Here is a 17,717-nt window from a genome sequence, read left to right as displayed (position 1 = left end):
TGATGATCCCGATAGGCGGGTCACATGGATCCGCTTCAGTTTTCCATGCAGGGAAGCGTCTGTCTGCGCATGCGCGTGAGCGCGCAATCCCCCCTCCCCGCTCTAGATTCACGTAGCACGCGCCGCTGATTAGAGTCTCGCGCGGGAACTTAATTAGCAGAGACTAGTTGAAAGTCTATTTGAAGGTTAAACGTTTATGTTTACACTTTCTTCGACGTTATGTGTTGTTAATCTTGAGATAAACCTCTTGAGCAGCAGTCTAATCGCAATTAACAAGTGTCTCGGCCGAAATGGAGTCAAAGAGCGAACGTGGTAAAGTGAATTCTCATCATTTTTGAAAAAATACACAAACAAAAAAACATTAAACCAGCATAAATTGCCTTGCTGGTCATAGTTGGTTTAAGATTATTTAAATTAATAAAGATTTATTTAGTTTGGTCAGCTGGCAAGTGTCCAAACTCCCTGAAAGACTTTAGTCTTATGATTAGTGGGCGTATCTTGGGATTTGTTGTAAATAACGTTGGTTATACACCAATAAAATGTTTAATAAATAAATAATAATAATAAAAACAAGCTGAAAGACCCGAAAACAAACGGCTTTGGCTGGTTTAAGAGTTTTTTATTATTGTTATAAAATATACAACAACAATTTTAAAGAACTAAATAAACCCCGTTGTCCACCGCTGGTCTGTCGCCCTCAGCTCCTGCGAGTCTGAAGACCAAAACTTTAATGTCTGCCTTGAAGACCAAATATGCGGATAAATCTTGGAATGAGACCATGCAACTGGTCCGAAGATGCATGGTAAGAAAACTGCCTTTGAGAAATACTACATCCAAAAATGACAATTTTGTAATTTATTCACTCCCATGTCATTTCAATGGATGCTTGTTTCTGCCACATAATAATGATTTAAAAAAAAAGGTAATTGGGATTTATTTTATTTTTTTATCTCACAATTCTGACTTTTTTCCCTCGCAATTGTGATATGAACTTGCAATTGCGAGTTATAACGTCAGAACTGGGAGATATAGGCTTAAACTCCCAATTCTGAGATTTTTCTCAATTCTGACTTTTTTCTTAGAATTGTGTGATTATAAACTCGCAATTTGACCATTCGCAAAGACCCGACCCCCTTAGTTACTGTCGCTATGTCCGACAAGCTACGCCGCTCTCACACACACACACCATGTTCTCACGCAGTAAAAAACACATCGTGGAGCAGAGAGGAGACTGACAGACACAGACCAGCTTACTTTTCGGTTGCTTTTGATATTAAACAAAGTCTCACCTTTCAAATTTGGTAATTTTTTTTTAAAGAAATGTAAACAATAAATACAGTTTTGTGGCTCTTTAATGTGTGTGACCGATCGCTGTGTCGCCTCAGTTAAAGCCGCTCGTGAACCGATCATCTCTTCCTTCTAGTTCATTTATAGCATCAAATAAACATGAATGAACATCAGAAGGAATGTTGTTTTAATCGCGGAAAGACGTCAGTACACTCCGCTTCTCAAGTTCACATCCTCCATGTTAATCTACTAACTCTCCTGACCGCTTTGTCCGACAAAATGGCGGATGGCGAAGTATGATTGGTCAGATCACCTGTCAATCAAGCTCCCTGCGATAAAGTAAAATAGGTCCGATTTGTGAGATTTAAACTCACAATTCTGAGAAAAAAAGCACAAATTGTGAGAGAAAGTCACAATTACCTTTCTTATTTTTTATTCTGTGATGGAAACAAGTTTCCGCACATTTAATGGTTAGAGAGTCGGACTCGTAACCGGAAGGCCGTGAGTTCGAGTCTCAGAACCAGCAGTAATGTAGATGGGGGAGTGAATGAACCGTGTTTCTCACTCTCATTACCCACAACTGAGGTTCCCTTGAGCACCGAACCCCCAATCCCTCTCCGGGCGCCTCGGCAAAAATGGCTGCTGTGTGTGTGTGCGTGTGTGTGTGTGTGCACTTGGATGGGTGAAATGGGACACCATACTTGGCTACATGTCACGTAACTTTCTCTAATATACATGCATTTTAAAGCAGGGTGATATCATATAGAAGAGGTCGAGGTTGGGTCATTTATTGTGCATTAGCCAAACGTGTGTCTCTAAGGCATCGCCCTCAGACGTTTGCCATTGTGTGTGCGCACAACCTTCCAAATCTATTCCAGATGTGCAGCTTAAGACTGTTGTGGATTGCCAAAATAATATGCGCACTGCAGGTCCCTCTCCAGAAAGATGATGAATCTGTGTTTCTCTGAGCAGCTGGACGGTGCATAATGCTATTTGTTGGTTGGAAAGTCACTGCATGCTACACTTGGGGTTATATATTCGTCTGGAAAGGTCATTCCTCGGGGCTTTTCGACGTTTCTCAGTTTCGCTGTGGTGAAACTAGCAGGAGGAATATCTTTCGTTGTAGGATAAAACCAGAGGAGACAAGAGAGTTTCTGAGCCAATCACAAAATGTCTTGAGAAGATCAATGAGGCGCTCAACGGTGAGGATGCCCTTGAATTTCACCGTTATAGTTCAGCTAATAATTAAAATGTATATGTCTCTTATAGTTTCTTGGTTGTTTGTGTGTTTTGTCCGTAGCGTCCTCCTTGACGGGCATGGTGTCCAGACTAGAGATGATTGCCAAACAAAGAGGGTTCGAACTTTTCCTACATGGACATATTGCACTCAGCTTACATTTATATGCATTAACATCAGATCATTTGCAGGGGAAATATTGCTTTCTTAAGCTGCTAATTCAGGGCAGTATTATTGGTGAACTGGGTGGGCGATCTTCCCAAAATGTAATATCACGATCTTATAACAAACAATTACAATCCACGATCTGAATCGCGATCTTCCAAATTTTGAGATGTACTATCGAGAATATACAGACTGGAATAAGCCTATGGACTTTTATCTATTTGCACAATTTAAAACTGTATTGCTAGAAACAATCCGTTGTCAAAATAGTCATTAAAAACCTGAGTTATACTTGAAAACACTCCGTAGTCTTCACTGTATGAATTACATTTGCAGGTGAAACTGGGAAAATTAGAATATGGTGCAAAAGTTCATTTATTTCAGTAATTCAACTTAAAGGTGAAACTTGTATATTAAATAGACTCAATACATGGAAAGTGAGATATTTCAAGCCTTTATTTGTTATAATTTTGATGATTATGGCTTACAGCTTATGAAAACCTTTTCACAATATTCAAATTTTGAATTTGGGGTTTTCATAAGCTGTAAGCTTCATAATAATCAAAATTATTACAAATAGAGGCTTGAAATATCTCACTTTGCATGTAATGAGTCTATATAATATATTAGTTTCACCGTTTAAGTTGAATTACTGAAATAAATGAACTTTTGCACCATATTCACATTTTTCCAGTTTCACCGGTATATTGATTCTCGTTAAAGCGACTAAAGTTGTTCAGTCGAGCAGCGAACAGGCTTTATGTAAATCCTCACCAAGATGGACATTTTGACTTTTTTATATTTTATATTTGACCGTTTAGGTGCGTGCCTGAAGTCTCTGGGATCAGTTTCTTTAGCAGTTTAATGCATTTTTAATATCTCTTTTTAAAATAAAGCTTGTCCCGGAGTAGACTGCTTTTTACAACAGTCACGTTACAGAACTGATGTGGACGTTAAGTTTTGGCTTTTAAGGAGGGGCGAAAGCACACCGCTGTAAAGGAAAAGATTGATAATGAAGTTTTCATAATTGTTAGGAGCCGAAATTAAAATGTGATTCATCATACAGCCCTACTGCTGTTAAATTGTTTTTTAAACGCATTGCCACGCATGAAACTCACATGGAGTAATTCGTCCTGTCAGCACAGCCGTCTCGTAGACAGTCATTGCTGTGTTTTAAAGTCTCCTGTGGTGAAAGACAAGCTTTTAATGTGGTGTTTTTAATCTGCTTTAAGACAAACCATGTGTAAGTTCATAAGTGGACAGCATTGCTGAGTATTTTCTGCTTAAAACTGCAGTGAACCAAAGACAGTCTCAAACACACGGTTTGAAATCGCTGGTGTTTCTGACGTCACACACTACCTTGTAACCAATCAGATCAACGTGTGATCGTCAACCAGTGGATCTCTGAGTGAGTGGAGGCGGGGCTCATTTGCATATTCATAGAGCCGCGTATACTAAATGAGGCAAGGGTGTCGAGTTACATTCAAGCTCAAGGAAAAAAACGCTTGTAAATGTAGTAATGTGATCAAAGATGAGTTTTAAGGGATAAAATTGACTACGGGGGACTTTAACATTTTACATTTATGACTTTAACATTATTACGATGACATAAAAGATATTTGAAAAGTAGACCTTTGACGTCTTCAGGATCTATCACGATGTAAAATCATCAGATTGCCCACTCATGTACAACCAATGGCAGAAAGAGGGATTATTCTGGAAAACCTGTTTGAATACAGTCATGTTCACTACATATCGACGTAGAACATACACCCGTATTAATTGATTGTTCAAATGAAGTTGTTTTTCAGACTGCATCGGCATAATCGTCTTTGTTTGCATGCCTCCCAATGTAATACTGTGTCAATATTGTCTTGGATCACTATCATATTTCATTGCTGTCACTTCCTTAACTCGTATGCAGCTGGCTCTTCTTCAGCGTTGACTAACTCCTGGTGTGTGTAGATTGGGGTCGCATCTGAGCCCCACAGAGACCGTGTGCTATCTGACCGCAGACCTGTTTTACATCGAGGTGCTTCTGCTGCCGGGCGGACGAGTGGAAGATGTGCGGGCGGCCCATCGCGGAGAAGCTCCGGTGGTGAGACAAACGGCCCAGAAATGTGTTTTTTTGTTTGTTTTTTTGGTTTATTAATATACCGGTGAAACTGGAAAAATTAGAATATTGTGCAAAAGTTCATTTATTTCAGTAATTCAACTTAAAAGGTGAAACTAATATAGTATATAGACTCAAAGTGAGATATTTCAAGCCTTTATTTGTTATAATTGTGATGATTATGGCTCACAGCTTATGCAAACCGCAAATTCAAAATTAGAATATTGTGAAAAGGTTTTCATAAGCTTTAGGCCATAATGTGTTGTTTTTTTTATGTTTGTTTGTTTTTAGTCCAGTCCATCACTCCTTCAGTTGTTAAGGTAAATATAAATATTCTTTATTTCAATGTAATAAATATATCCTTTTTAGAGTGGGAGTAAAAATGGTTCTCGTATTCCCACAGGATGAAGAAATTTCAAGAGTTCTCTGTAAAGTTGGATGATCTTGTCTCCTTTTACAACATCCAAGGAGACCGGTATTGCCCTCTGGTATCTGATGAGTATTTATACCATTTTTTTATATTTCTCTAATTATGATGAGTGTGTTCTGGCAGCGACGTCAAGGCTAAAGTCTACTCCGCTCTTCGGCACCTGGAAACTGATCTCTTCAAAATATCCCATTTACCAAGGTGAGGGAAACTAGCGCTAACACGTGTTTCAAGATGAGTATCATCGTATAAAGTGATGAACCGTGTCTCTTATACTCGTAGATCTTTGAGAGAGAGTGACCTTCACGTTGACCTCATTATGAACGGCAGGATTGGGAACGTCCAGCCGGCCAGAGACGGTACGCGAGGGGAAAACTGTGTCGGATCAACATGTTTTATCAGAAATATTAAAGCGTTCTTCACGCCACCTTCCTCACAGGAACTCCAACGACAGTCGAGTACTACATAAGTCCATTAGATGTTCTCATGGGGTTGTCGGACACAGGTATTAAAACATGGAACTTTTAATATTATTTATACACTGTTATAGTATTTATTCATTTTTCAAAGTAGCTTATATTCTAATATCATTCATTATTATTAGGGATGCACCGATATGAAAATTTTGGCCGATAACTGATAATTCTTTGTTTGAAAGTAGGGCTGTAAATGATTAATCGCGATTAATCGAATCTAAAATAAAAGTGTGTTTACATAATATATGTGTGTTGTGTATAATTATTTTGTATATATAAATACACACACATGCATGTATACATTTAAGAAAAATTTGTTTTTTATATATAAAATAGTTCTAATTAAATAATTTATATATATATAATATAAATCATATACAAATATATATGCAGTATAGAAATGCAAATAATTCTCAAATATATACATGCATGTGTGTGTATTTATATATACAAAATAATTATATACACACACACACACACACATATATATTATGTAAACACAAACTTTTATTTTGGATTCGATTAATCGCGATTAATCGTTTACAGCCCTACTTGGAAGCCAATAACCGATATATTGACCGATAAACCGAAATCCAAATTTTTATATAATTTTTGAGATCCTGATTACAAAAGTCATCATTAACAGCCATGTCCCAAGCACACGATTATAATGTTCTCATTATAATGTTATGTAGCGTATATGACAGACTTGCACATGTTGGGCTTTACTGTATTTTCCTTTTTTAAGTTATTTCAAGCAATTCAAACCCTTATTGGTGAACATTGTGCATCTGAGGCGTCTCAGCTGAAGGAAATAATCCATTATTTATAAGCTTTAATATATCGGCCAAATTTTCTCATCGGGCCGATAACATTAAAAATTAACATATCGGCCGATACCAAAATGGTGGCCGATATATTGTGCATCTCTAACATGTATTGATATAAAATATCAAGTAGCATCAGTATTAATGTAATGTTTGAAGTATGAAGTGATGTCCATGCTGCTCTCCTGATCCGGTGTGTAAGCGCTGTGCTCGTGTGGTGTTGGATATCTAGGTGATGTTGGTAGTGGCCGGATGGCTCTGGTAATGGTGGGAAACAGTGACGGCTCACACAGACTGCAGATCGAGTCGCTGATCTCTTCTCCACCGCAGGTCGACTCTCTCGGGTGAGAACTGGAGGGTTGATCAGAAGACCCGGCAGCACCACAGATCATGTTAGGAAGTATTAAAGGGTTAGTTCACCCAAAACCGTAAACTCTGTCAGTAATGACTCTCCCTCATGTTGTTCCCCGTAAGTCTTCGGAACACAAATGAAGATATTTTTTATTTAAATCACTCCTCCATAGGCTCACTATTGTAATTAATAACTTTCTGGGTCGACAAGTTTCAAAGACATCGTTAAAATAGTCCAAGTGACGACAGTGGCTCAACCATAAGTTTATCAAGCGACGAGAATACTTTTTGTGCGCAAAAAAAACAACTTTATTCAACTATTGATTTTCTTCTGTGTGGGCCAGAGGAAAGAAGTCGTTATTTTTGTTGTTTTTTGTGCACAAAAAGTGTTCTCGTCGCTTGATAAACTTATGGTTGAGCCGCTGTCGTCACTTGGACTATTTTAAACATTGTCTTTACTGACTTTCTGCCGGCAAGTTTCAATTACAATAGAAGCCTCTGGAGGAGTGAGACAGCGCTCAGATTTAATCACAAATATCTTAATTTGTGTTTCGAAGATGAAGGAAAGTCTCACGGGGAACAACATGAGGGAGAGTCATTACTGACAGAGTTTACAGTTTTGGGTGAACTAACCCTTTCACACAAAGGTTGCAGGTTCAAGTGGACTCTGCCAAGGCAATGGCGAGGCTGTAGTCGGGCCGGTTTACACCTGGTCACTTCATGCGTGTTTTATGATCTGATGTTGACACTTGGCCACACAAATGTGTCTCCACAAAACCAGTATAAATACAATCTTCAGTTCCCACACAACATGGAAATTCACATCAATGAAAGCAACATATGACATTGTCAGCTATTTTCAAGATCACATCGCAGGGGTTTGATTTAGGAGAGGAGGTCATAGACTTTGACTATTTAGTTTTACTTGACATTATTTTATTTAACCACTTAATTGATGAGACCTTTTTGAAGGATAATGGTTTACTTATGGCCTTTTTGTGCACTTGAGCTTAACTAAGACTTGAGTTTGTAGACGTTTAAGAGGCTGTTGTGTTGGCCTTTTATTTATTGCAATATTTAGGTGTTTAGTTTTATTTTGATTTTAGAAAAAAAACATATCTCATGTTACAAATCAATGTTCTTATTTTCACTAGCGTGTCTCTTAGGTGTCGAGGACTAGTGCATCTTTGAGCCTACGTTCAGTATGAGTAAAATCCTGAAGTACTGTTAAAATCAGATGCTCTAAGACTTTTACTCTGTCATATTGACATGTAACTTGTAAAGGAGAAATCTTTGCTGTAAGGTATCTGTACTTGCTCTAGTATGGTTTTCAGGTACTCTTCACAGCTCTGAGTCTGTTAATGAAGATGATTGTGTGTTGAGCGTCTGTGACGGCAAACTTTGTTTCATTTGCTGCAGTTTTCCCGTCGGCTTGCTAAAAATATTAAAATGAATTTGCTAAAATTAACATAAATGGATGCATTTGCACTTATCCAGTTTCGTTTGGTGGGCATCTCAAACCCCCTTCTAAACTGGTTTGAGTGATCCAATTTAAATTGGATTTCAATCGGATCACTCAAACCAAGTCTCAAAAATGTTTTGGAGGGCATTTATGCCAGATTTACTAAATCACAAATTAGCATGAAAGCGCAAAACCAAAAAAGCTCAGATGGGAGTGGAAAGTGCGCCTGATCTACTGACGACGCACAAATGAAAGAAAACCGATGCAACCGGATCATTTCCATAATGGCCAACGCAGTCTAACAAGAGCAGCGCATTAGCGTCTGCTTATTTTGGGTGATAAATGGTGCAAATACACGTAAATTGACTAGTGCAAACCTTAGTAAATCACCTTGCATGATTCATTTAAATACTCTCTCCGTCTGAAAGGGAAACTCCTACAAATGCATGTGCAATAACGCCAAAAGAGGCGTTGGGTTGGAGCCGTTAGTAAATCTGGGCCCTGGTGTTTTCACGATCGGATAGCTAACGGATTCGCATGCAGTGACCAGGTGTAAACCGGCCTTTCCCAGATCCCTTTAACTCTAGTTTAGCTCTATAGAGAGAAGAGTGAATGATGCGAGATTGATTTTTCTTGATATCAGCCGAAATGGATCCGTCTTTATCTGTCTATGCTTTAGGTTTCCAGTGTTCCAGCCGCTCACCGACTCCTGCTCAGAATTACTCCCTGCCACCTTTCTTCTCAAACTACAGCCACCGTTACCCATGCTTAGTTCCTTCATCGAGAACATGGGCACGATCACAGGTGCGTTACAAACCACACTGAGATCTGTTCTGTAAGCAGGGTTCCCACGGGTCCTTGAAATCCTTCAAAGTTTGAGAATCTGAAAAAATTAATTCAAGGCCCTGGAAAGTTTTTGAAAGTAAACATGCATAGATAACAGACCCTTGAATTTATTCTGTGCAAGAAGTTTTCTGGAAAAAAAATTATTATTCCCCTCTGGTCCGCTAATGTGTTATTTCGCCAACACTTCGTGGCCTATGCGCACTAGCTTGCTTGATTTGCTTTAGTTACACGCGTATTTACACGTTACTTTGTGTTAAACGTTGCCATGACATTCACATGTGCACGAAACTGCTACGACGATAGCCTACCTCAACGTTTCAGACACACCGTAAAACATTGCAAAAATAGGCTAAACGATGTAACCTTGCTCTCTCTTGAAATGTGTCCCCTCACCACATTAAAGGAGAACTCCGGGCAATGTTTAAGTTAATCTTGATCGTTACACCTTTGTGAGTTCTGTCTATAGAAAAAAACCCGAACCGGATTGGTGTTTGCAACACGGAGCTGCTACCGCTAATGCCCAGAGCTCACTCCGCTAACGGCAGTTATGGGGCATATTCATAAAGAGTGTGTCTGTGCCTCTTAACAGACACAACATGCAATTAAAATGTCTGTCCAACATGAACAGGGTCCTTACATGACAACAAGATGCGTTTAGCAACTTAGCCATTGTTTAAATTCACCTCAATAGTGTTTTAGACGGCTAGCTGTAGTCTCGCGCTGAAGTCCCGTGGGAACTCCCGGTGTTGCCGGAAAAGGTATTGTTGACTGAAGAGTGTGAGGCTAGTTCTTCGTCTGTATACTCGGGTTCGAATAAATAAGGGCGACCATCAAACTCAAAAGCCTCTTCCATGTGTTCAAAATCTTCTATATTCTCCATAGTTACGTTACGAACCATTTCTTCTTCATTTGTGAGCAACTCCGATCATCACTCTTCACACACACACGACGCTCCTCCACCTGCACACTTCCCTATTTACCTTTTCCAGCTAGCCAGCTAGTGTTTTAGACAGCTAGCCGTCTAAAACACTATTTAGGTGAATTTAAACAATGGATAAGTTGCTAAACGCATCTTGTTGTCGTGTAAAGACCCTGTTCATGTTGGACAGACATTTTAATTGCATGTTGTGTCTGTTAAGAGGCACACACACTCTTTATGAATATGCCCCATAACTGCCGTTAGCAGAGTGAGCTCTGGGCATTAGCGGTAGCGGCTCCGTGTTGCAAACACTAATCCGGTTCGGGTTTTTTTCTATAGACAGAACTCACAAAGGTGTAACGATCAAGATTAACTTAAACATTGCCCGGAGTTCTCCTTAAGTCCTTGAATTTGAGGATATTGGACCTTGAAATGTCCTTGAATTTGAAGTTTACCCATGTGTGGGAACCCTGTATAAGAAATGCATTGTTTTTGAACACGCTTTGCCAAGTAACCAGTCTCCCTGCGTCACTCAGATGGGGTTATGTCTGAGAAACCCCTGCAGGTGGAGCCTCTGCCTCAGCTTCTCATCAAGCAGCGCTCCCACATCTCCTGGACAGATGGGATTCAGTGTGTTGTGGTACACTTCACATAAACAGCTGTTAGCCATGATGATAACTCTTCATTGCATACTCAGAACTGTTGTTTTGTCCATTACTGGCTACTGTTGCAGAGCGTTATTTGCATTGACTTGTACTCGTCATTCTTTGCTGCTAGAAGAGTGTTTATTTTGGGACGGCTTCATTGATTTGCTCTGTTTTATTTTCCTTGGTTGTCGTCTTTCACATTTTTCAGCCATTGCCCGCCTCTGAGTACCACAGTTATGTGTTCCCCGGGGCCGAATGGGGCCGCGAATCATGGAAAGGAGCCTTAATTCACACAGTCCCCTTCTGTCACCCCGGCCACGTCCCTGCCTTGCTAAACGTCCTCCGCCATCAGTCGGCCATCAATGTGCTACTGGAGAGCTGTCTCAGTGACCACAGCCATCACATGGGTTATTACTAATGCAACTCATTCATGCATGCATACGTTCTCCTAGCCATCTCACACTCATTTGCGTAATTTAAGATTCTCATTTTTCATATACTGTAGATGCTGGCTCACAGTTCGACCTGAGATGCGAGGTCCTTCCAGAGTCCGACCACTGCCTCTCTGTTACATTCAGCCTTGACGATAGCAACCACCTGGCTGTTCGTAAGCACCCTTACACACATCTGGCGTGAAAAAAAATTGGAACACATCTGGAAACGATCTGAAGAGAAAATGCAAAAGTGTCGCTGCGTTATCCTTTTTTATTCTGCGTTTAGACGAGCGTTATGGGGGGAAATCTGTGTGCATATGGTGACAAAAGTGTGTGAGATTGGATGTAGTGTGCACTCCAGGCGGCTAGGTGGCGATGTGGAGCACTGAAAGTGAAAGAGACGCTGACACAGTTTGTCATGTTTAATACGGTAAAGCTGCGGCTTTAACCCTCGCTGCTCTTCTTGTCGCTCAAAAATGACAGATTTTTTATTTATTTTTTGTCAATGAAATTAATGCTATATTTTAGTTTGATAATGTTTTGTTATTTTCCTGTACTGGCGCATGCCTGTGACGTAAACGCGTACGGGACGAGAGCAGATCGGTGCCTTCACTGTCTAGCAGACTTTTGCGTTTTTACCCTTTAGACGGGAACGCGATGGTGGAGCGTTTTTAAGCCCCAAAAACGTTGTCGCCGTGTAAATGAAAGGCACATCCGATAAAATATTTTTACGTTTTCACCCGCGAGCGTTCTCGTGTAAACAGGGCCTGACATTAAGAGAAGCAAAACAGTTCAATTAGCATTAAATTAATTCCCTTAAAGTCCCCCTGTAGGCAATCATTTTATCCCTTAAAATTCATGTTTGATCACCAAAATTACATATTTAAAAGTTTTTTTCTTCGTGCCTTAAAACCGCTTGAATGTAACTCGACACCCTTGCCTCATTTAGTATACGCGGTTCTATGAATATGCAAATGAGCCCTGCCTCCACTCACTCACTCAGAGATCTACTGGTTGACGATCACACGTTGATCTGATTGGTTACAAGTAGGGATGCACCGAAATAAATTCTTGGCCGAAACCGAAAGCCGAAAAAGAGGAAACCAAGGCCGAAAACCGAAACACTGAAATAAATTATGCCAATTATTAGTACCATTGCATTTATGGCTATGACTTGTGTACTAACTTTACTAAAATCAAGGCAGTGCATAAATTAATATTAAAGTTTCAAAGAAAAAATCAATTACAAATTATGAAAATATTTATTTAGCTCATTGCAACAATGCACAGTATAAAATTCAAACTAAAATGTTTAACTTGACCCCACTCATGTGTACAGTAAATAATAATGTACAGGCCTACTGGCCTGCAGAAAGGTTTTAAAATTAAATGTTCTCATAAAAACAAAGTACATTTAGGTCGTGCATTTAAACATTTTCTCTGTAGGACTAGGACTACTACAAGAAAGTGCATTCAGAACAAGTGCAACTGCTTAAAGATACACTATGTTGAAGGCCTACAGAGAAAATATTGTTGTATCAAAAAACAAAGCCATAGTCCATATGTTAACTCTAGAACTTTAACAACAACAAATGCACCAATAATTGCAGATGTGCAAAGTGGATAATAAATATTTAAACACTAGAATGACGACATCTGTGATTCTGCTGTCACTGCTGCACATGTGGATCTCACACGCGTCCCATTTACTCTCAACTCTCAACGTTAATTTAAGACTTTACTTAAAGCTGCAGTCCGGCACTTTTTTGGGTTTAAAAATATCAAAAAATACATTTTTGAAAAAAAAAACGTAACCAGACAGTGTTCAAAACGATCTGCTTGCCTTACCTCGATTCAAAACGGTAAGCTTGTAATAATGATTTTAATTCTAGTGGTACTGGTGGATTTCCGCGGGAATTTCGAGCATGTCTTTGCGTCATTACGTCACTTCTGTACACATAGAGAAGGAGTCCCGGCTAGTCGGCTATTATAGCGTGTGTGGATGATGGTGGAGATTTAGCTTAGCACTTGGTATGGCGGATCCCGAAAGTTTAAAGCGACAATCACCAGTGACAACTGGAGATTCACCAGTTGTAAAACCCAAAGACTTCGGACTTCAGAAAAAATATATTTTTCACGTTTTGACGTGATATAAGCAATCGTTAGATTTAATCAGCATGATATAGCTACTGCAATGCTTCCCCCCACCCCCCGAATTTGGTCAGAACAAAAGTGAATGTTACTTACTTGTTCAGATGACATTTTTCGATGAAAATTCTAATGTTGACACTTTCAAAAAGTATACTCTGAGATTGCTGATGACAGTACAGTATCCACAGCGACGCGGCAGCCTCAATACATTGTGTTCATCCGCGCTGTTTCATGCCGATTTACTACCCACGCACAGTTAATAATTCCGCGAATAACTGCAATTGCAGATTTCGAACAGAGATGGCGACAAAGAGGAAAAACGACGGACTGCAGCTTTAACTAATTTAAGACTGCTCTCATGAGGATACTCAACAAAACGCTCATTTTGGCATAACTGTGTTATTATTTGTTAAGCACGAAAGATAAGTCGATTCTGGCGTGTGCGTGTGTGTGTGTGTGTGTGTGTGTGTGTGTGTGTGTGTGTGTGTGTGTGTTAGAGTGCGGATCGGGCCGAATTTTTCTGTCCGAGCCCGGCCCGCGTCCGACAGAGCAGTAACCGAACCCGACCCGAGCCCGACAGGCAATAAGATATTTATGTCCGAGCCCGACCCGAGACCGGCAGTTAAAATCCCATTTTTTTCTTATACTAATGACAATTGTACGTTTGTTTGTGTGGAAAGCCCACTTTTATTAAGCAACTGTAGGAAGTCAATCGGAAATGTCAACAGAATGAGCGCATCAGCGCGCGGAGCAACAAGCGTTCTTGACACAGGCGCGCGCACATTATGCACGTGTTTCGTTGTCACGGCTACATAAACAAATGTCCGCACACAGGAAGACAGATGTTATGTTAATATTTTACATGTATTTTAATCACAAAAACGATCGTTTGCATCAAGTGAAAGCATCAGGCACATTGGCTACCTACATAATAACCTGTTTTAAATTTAAAATGTTCAATGCCTTATCGCGCTGATGTGACCGAGCCCGACCCGAACCCGAACATCATTTCTAAATATCTGTCCGAACCCGGCCCGTCGGGTACCGGCGGGTCCCGTCGGGCTCGGGTCGGGTATCCATCCTCTAGTGTGTGTGTGTGTGTGTGTGTGTGTGTGTGTGTGTGTGTGTGTGTGTGTGTGTGTGTGTGTGTGTGTGTGTGTGTGTGTGTGTGTGTGTGTGTGTGTGTGTGTGTGTGTGTGTGTGTGTGTGTGTGTGTGTGTGTGTGTGTGTGTGTGTGTGTGTGTGTGTGTGTGTGTGTGTGTGTGTGTGTGTGTGTGTGTGTGTGTGTGTTGTGTGTGTGTGTGTGTTGTGTGTGTTGTGTGTGTGTGTGTGTGTGTGTGTGTGTGTGTGTGTGTGCGCGTGCGTGTCAGGAGGACATTCACAGACAGCGCTCTCTTTTGTCTTTTTGCGCTTGCATGTTTAAAAGCATTTGCATGAAGAACATCATGATTATATAATGTAACTCTAGCCAAAGTATGACGGGGGAAAAAACGGATGCTGCGTTGATTGCATTTGTTTTTCAGTTTAAAGCGTTAAAAATATTTATTGCGTGCGTTACTGTTGACAGCACGGACATAACCGATGTGTTTATGTGAATACGCGGCAAGACAAACGTTGTGACAATGTCTTTGTGTGTATTTGACCGTAAGCGCAACAAGCCATGAAAAAGAGGCAGCTTTATTGTGGACGCACGGTGAATGATCTCAGGCGCAACCACCGCAAGCCAACTAATTCATTTCGGCCGTGTTTCGGTGATCGAAGTCTTTCGGCCAAATCTTCGGTGGCCGAATATTCGGTGCATCCCTAGTTACAAGGTAGTGTTTGACGTCAGAAACACCAGCGATTTCAAACCGTGTTTTTGAGACTGTCTTTGGTTCACTGCAGTTTTAAGCAGAAAATACTCAGCAATGCTGTCCACTTATGCTTTGAGACAAACCAGGTGTAAATTCGTATTAAAGACACCACATAGACACATAAACAACATTGAAAGCTTGTCTTTAACACACCCTGTGGAGCGATCAGTATGTATAGTGTTGAACATGTCGTGTTTTCTGCACTAGTCGAGGTGACGGCGGAGGACTCTCATCAGATGAGCTGCAGACTTCTGATGCCCGACTTTGTGGATCATAAATTGGATGACTACATATCCCGAGTCCTTATGCGGTACGTGCAACATTTTGCTGTTCGCATCCACACGCCACATGCTCAGTAATTACAGTGATGTCATTTTGCATTTAGAAACTGTTAAAACAAATGTGAAAAACGTTGTATTGTTAACCATACTCAATCCTTAAAGGGATAGTTCACCCAAAAATGAAAATTGCCACCAGGTTACTTGCCCTCGTTCCAAATTCATAAGACTTCTGTTCATCTTTGAAATGCAAATTAAGATATTTTTAATGAAACCTGAGAGATTTCTGTCCCTCTATTGAAAGTCCATTCCACCAAAACATTGATGTTTCAAAAAGTCCGTAACAAAATGCATACGAGTAGACCGGTTTAATACCCATTTCTGATAAGACCCGATCATTGTGTTTTATGACGAACGGATTTATTTTACAATTGTCTGCACATATAATCATTGACAAATGCACATAAATGGAGCACATCAGAAATGATCAGGTCAAGTCGCCTTTATTTATATTGCACTTTTAGTTTGAACAATATAGACGCTTTCAAATCAGCTTTACAGTGATAACAGGAGATTACAGTAACAGTGTTTAGGCTTTACAGCAGCTCTAGAGTAAAGTTATAGTCCAGCTAAAGTTAGTTTTGATTCACTTCCGATGCAAAGATCATTAGTTATTAACTTATGGGCCGCTTGCACGACACCGGGTAATAAAGCTCATACGAGTTTGCTTGATGCATGAGGGACAGAAATCTTAAGATTAATTAACAATCTCTTTATTTGCGTTTTGAAGATGAACAAAGTCTCATTGGTTTGATGACAGAATAATCTTTTGGGGGAAACTATTTATTTTCAGCAAAATGAGCTGCTTTCCAGAACTCTTATTCTTCACATCCTCCAGATCTGCCATGTTTACTAAATATTTGGGCTAGTTTGATTGCTCTCACCTACGTGTAAGGGTGTAGTAGTCTCAGATTTCATGACGTCTAAAACAAAAAATGTGTTTTAAAGCGAGCCTTATCCCTGGAAATAAAATGTTTTGAATCCTCATTCACCCTCTTTTTGTTTTGTTTCTCCCCCAGATGCATGTCCATCCCCATCACAATGAGGGCCATACGCAAGAAAGTGTCCAGCCAGACGAGCCGACCCGTACCCGACCCAGAGCTCAGCACTGCGATGGAGATCACATCGTGTGAACCTGCCTCCGTCTCCCATGAGGCCGTTCAGGAGCCGAGAACGGCCTCCTCTTCTCCTGGCTACTATCTCATGTCTGTTTCTTCCCCAGTGGCTGATAATGCTAATACAGACGCAGTTGCTAACCCTTCCCCGTGTGCTTCTCTGGCTGTGTATCCACACTGGGTGACCAGTGGACTTCCAGCAGAGCTCCTATAGGAGTGATTTTACTAGAGAATATTTTAAGAGTTTTCCATTTTAGACAAATCTTAAATAAAGCCTTTATTTTAAAGGGGTGGTTGATTATGATTGCACTTTTCTAGCTGTAGTTAGTGTGTAATGTTGCTGTTTGATCATAAACAACATCTGCAAAGTTACAACGCTCAAAGTTCAGAGCAAAGGGAGATATTTGCTTTTAAAGAAATCGCTTTTTAAGGACTACAACAAACGGCTGGAAGGAACTACACGACATTCCTCCCGTTAGTGACATCACCAACCCTAGAATTTACATAAACCCCGCCCCCAGAACACGATTTATAGATTATCATGACAGAATATGCTAATCAATGACTAGAAGATAACTACACATAATCTACATAAATTCATCAACTAACCATTCAGAAATGTCCTGTTCTTCTACATGTTGTCACTTCTTCTTGAGTCTCTCCATAATTGTCTGACTCCGGTTTGAACATAAAAGGCTAAAAGTTTTTGAAATGTTCAGTGCATGTGTGTGTGAGGTAAAAGGACACACGCTCTTGAAGCTCTGCCTCCTGTGCCGGGAGCAGCAGCTCATTTGCATTTAAAGGGACAGACAAAACTGCGTTTTTGCTCACCCTCAAAAAGTGAAAATTTTAACATGATATATAAAATTATCTGTGGGGTATTTTGAGCTAAAACTTCACACACACACTGGGGACATCAGAGACTTATTTTACATCTTGTAAAAAGGCATTATACCCCCCTTTAAAGTCACCATAAAATCAAAATTTACTATTTTTTCTTTTTTTGTGGAATATTGCAGTATTTATCATACGGGATTTTCCTGTGCATATCATTATTTTTAATTCCTGT

General features: G+C 40.1%; 1 protein-coding gene across 2 annotated transcripts; it reads left to right on the top strand.

Annotated features, from left to right (window-relative positions):
• The first annotated feature begins 69 nt into the window (after positions 1–69).
• Positions 70–17,258, top strand: med1l (mediator complex subunit 1-like). 2 transcript variants are annotated; one of them, XM_079601959.1, is made up of 17 exons: positions 70–312; positions 702–802; positions 2,414–2,489; positions 2,588–2,642; positions 4,655–4,787; positions 5,094–5,122; positions 5,206–5,277; positions 5,356–5,430; positions 5,512–5,588; positions 5,669–5,734; positions 6,765–6,876; positions 9,025–9,149; positions 10,647–10,750; positions 10,966–11,164; positions 11,263–11,364; positions 15,403–15,505; positions 16,553–17,258. In XM_079601959.1, the coding sequence occupies exons 1-17, from the start codon at positions 291–293 to the stop codon at positions 16,860–16,862; spliced, it is 1,761 nt and encodes a 586-aa protein (XP_079458085.1). In that variant the 5' UTR covers positions 70–290; the 3' UTR covers positions 16,863–17,258. The 2 variants fall into 2 exon arrangements, with proteins under 2 accessions (XP_079458085.1, XP_079458086.1); XM_079601960.1 differs by lacking the exon at positions 11,263–11,364 and having other exon boundaries at positions 16,553–16,960.
• Positions 17,259–17,717: the final 459 nt, after the last annotated feature.

Source organism: Phoxinus phoxinus, assembly GCF_949152265.1.
Source record: "Phoxinus phoxinus genome assembly, chromosome: 24".
NCBI classification, from domain to species: Eukaryota; Metazoa; Chordata; class Actinopteri; order Cypriniformes; family Leuciscidae; genus Phoxinus; species Phoxinus phoxinus.
The sequence above is the reverse complement of the archived record's forward strand: the minus strand, read 5'-3'. Positions and strand labels throughout refer to the sequence as shown.

What these genes read in the sequence shown, in the direction of transcription:
- med1l (XM_079601959.1), top strand. Translation starts at nt 291, where the DNA reads ATGGAGTCAAAGAGCGAACGTG. An exon ending in GAACATGGGCACGATCACAG is followed by an intron (nt 9,150 to 10,646) that starts GTGCGTTACAAA and finishes TGCGTCACTCAG; the next exon opens with ATGGGGTTATGTCTGAGAAA. An exon ending in TAGCAACCACCTGGCTGTTC is followed by an intron (nt 11,365 to 15,402) that starts GTAAGCACCCTT and finishes TTTCTGCACTAG; the next exon opens with TCGAGGTGACGGCGGAGGAC.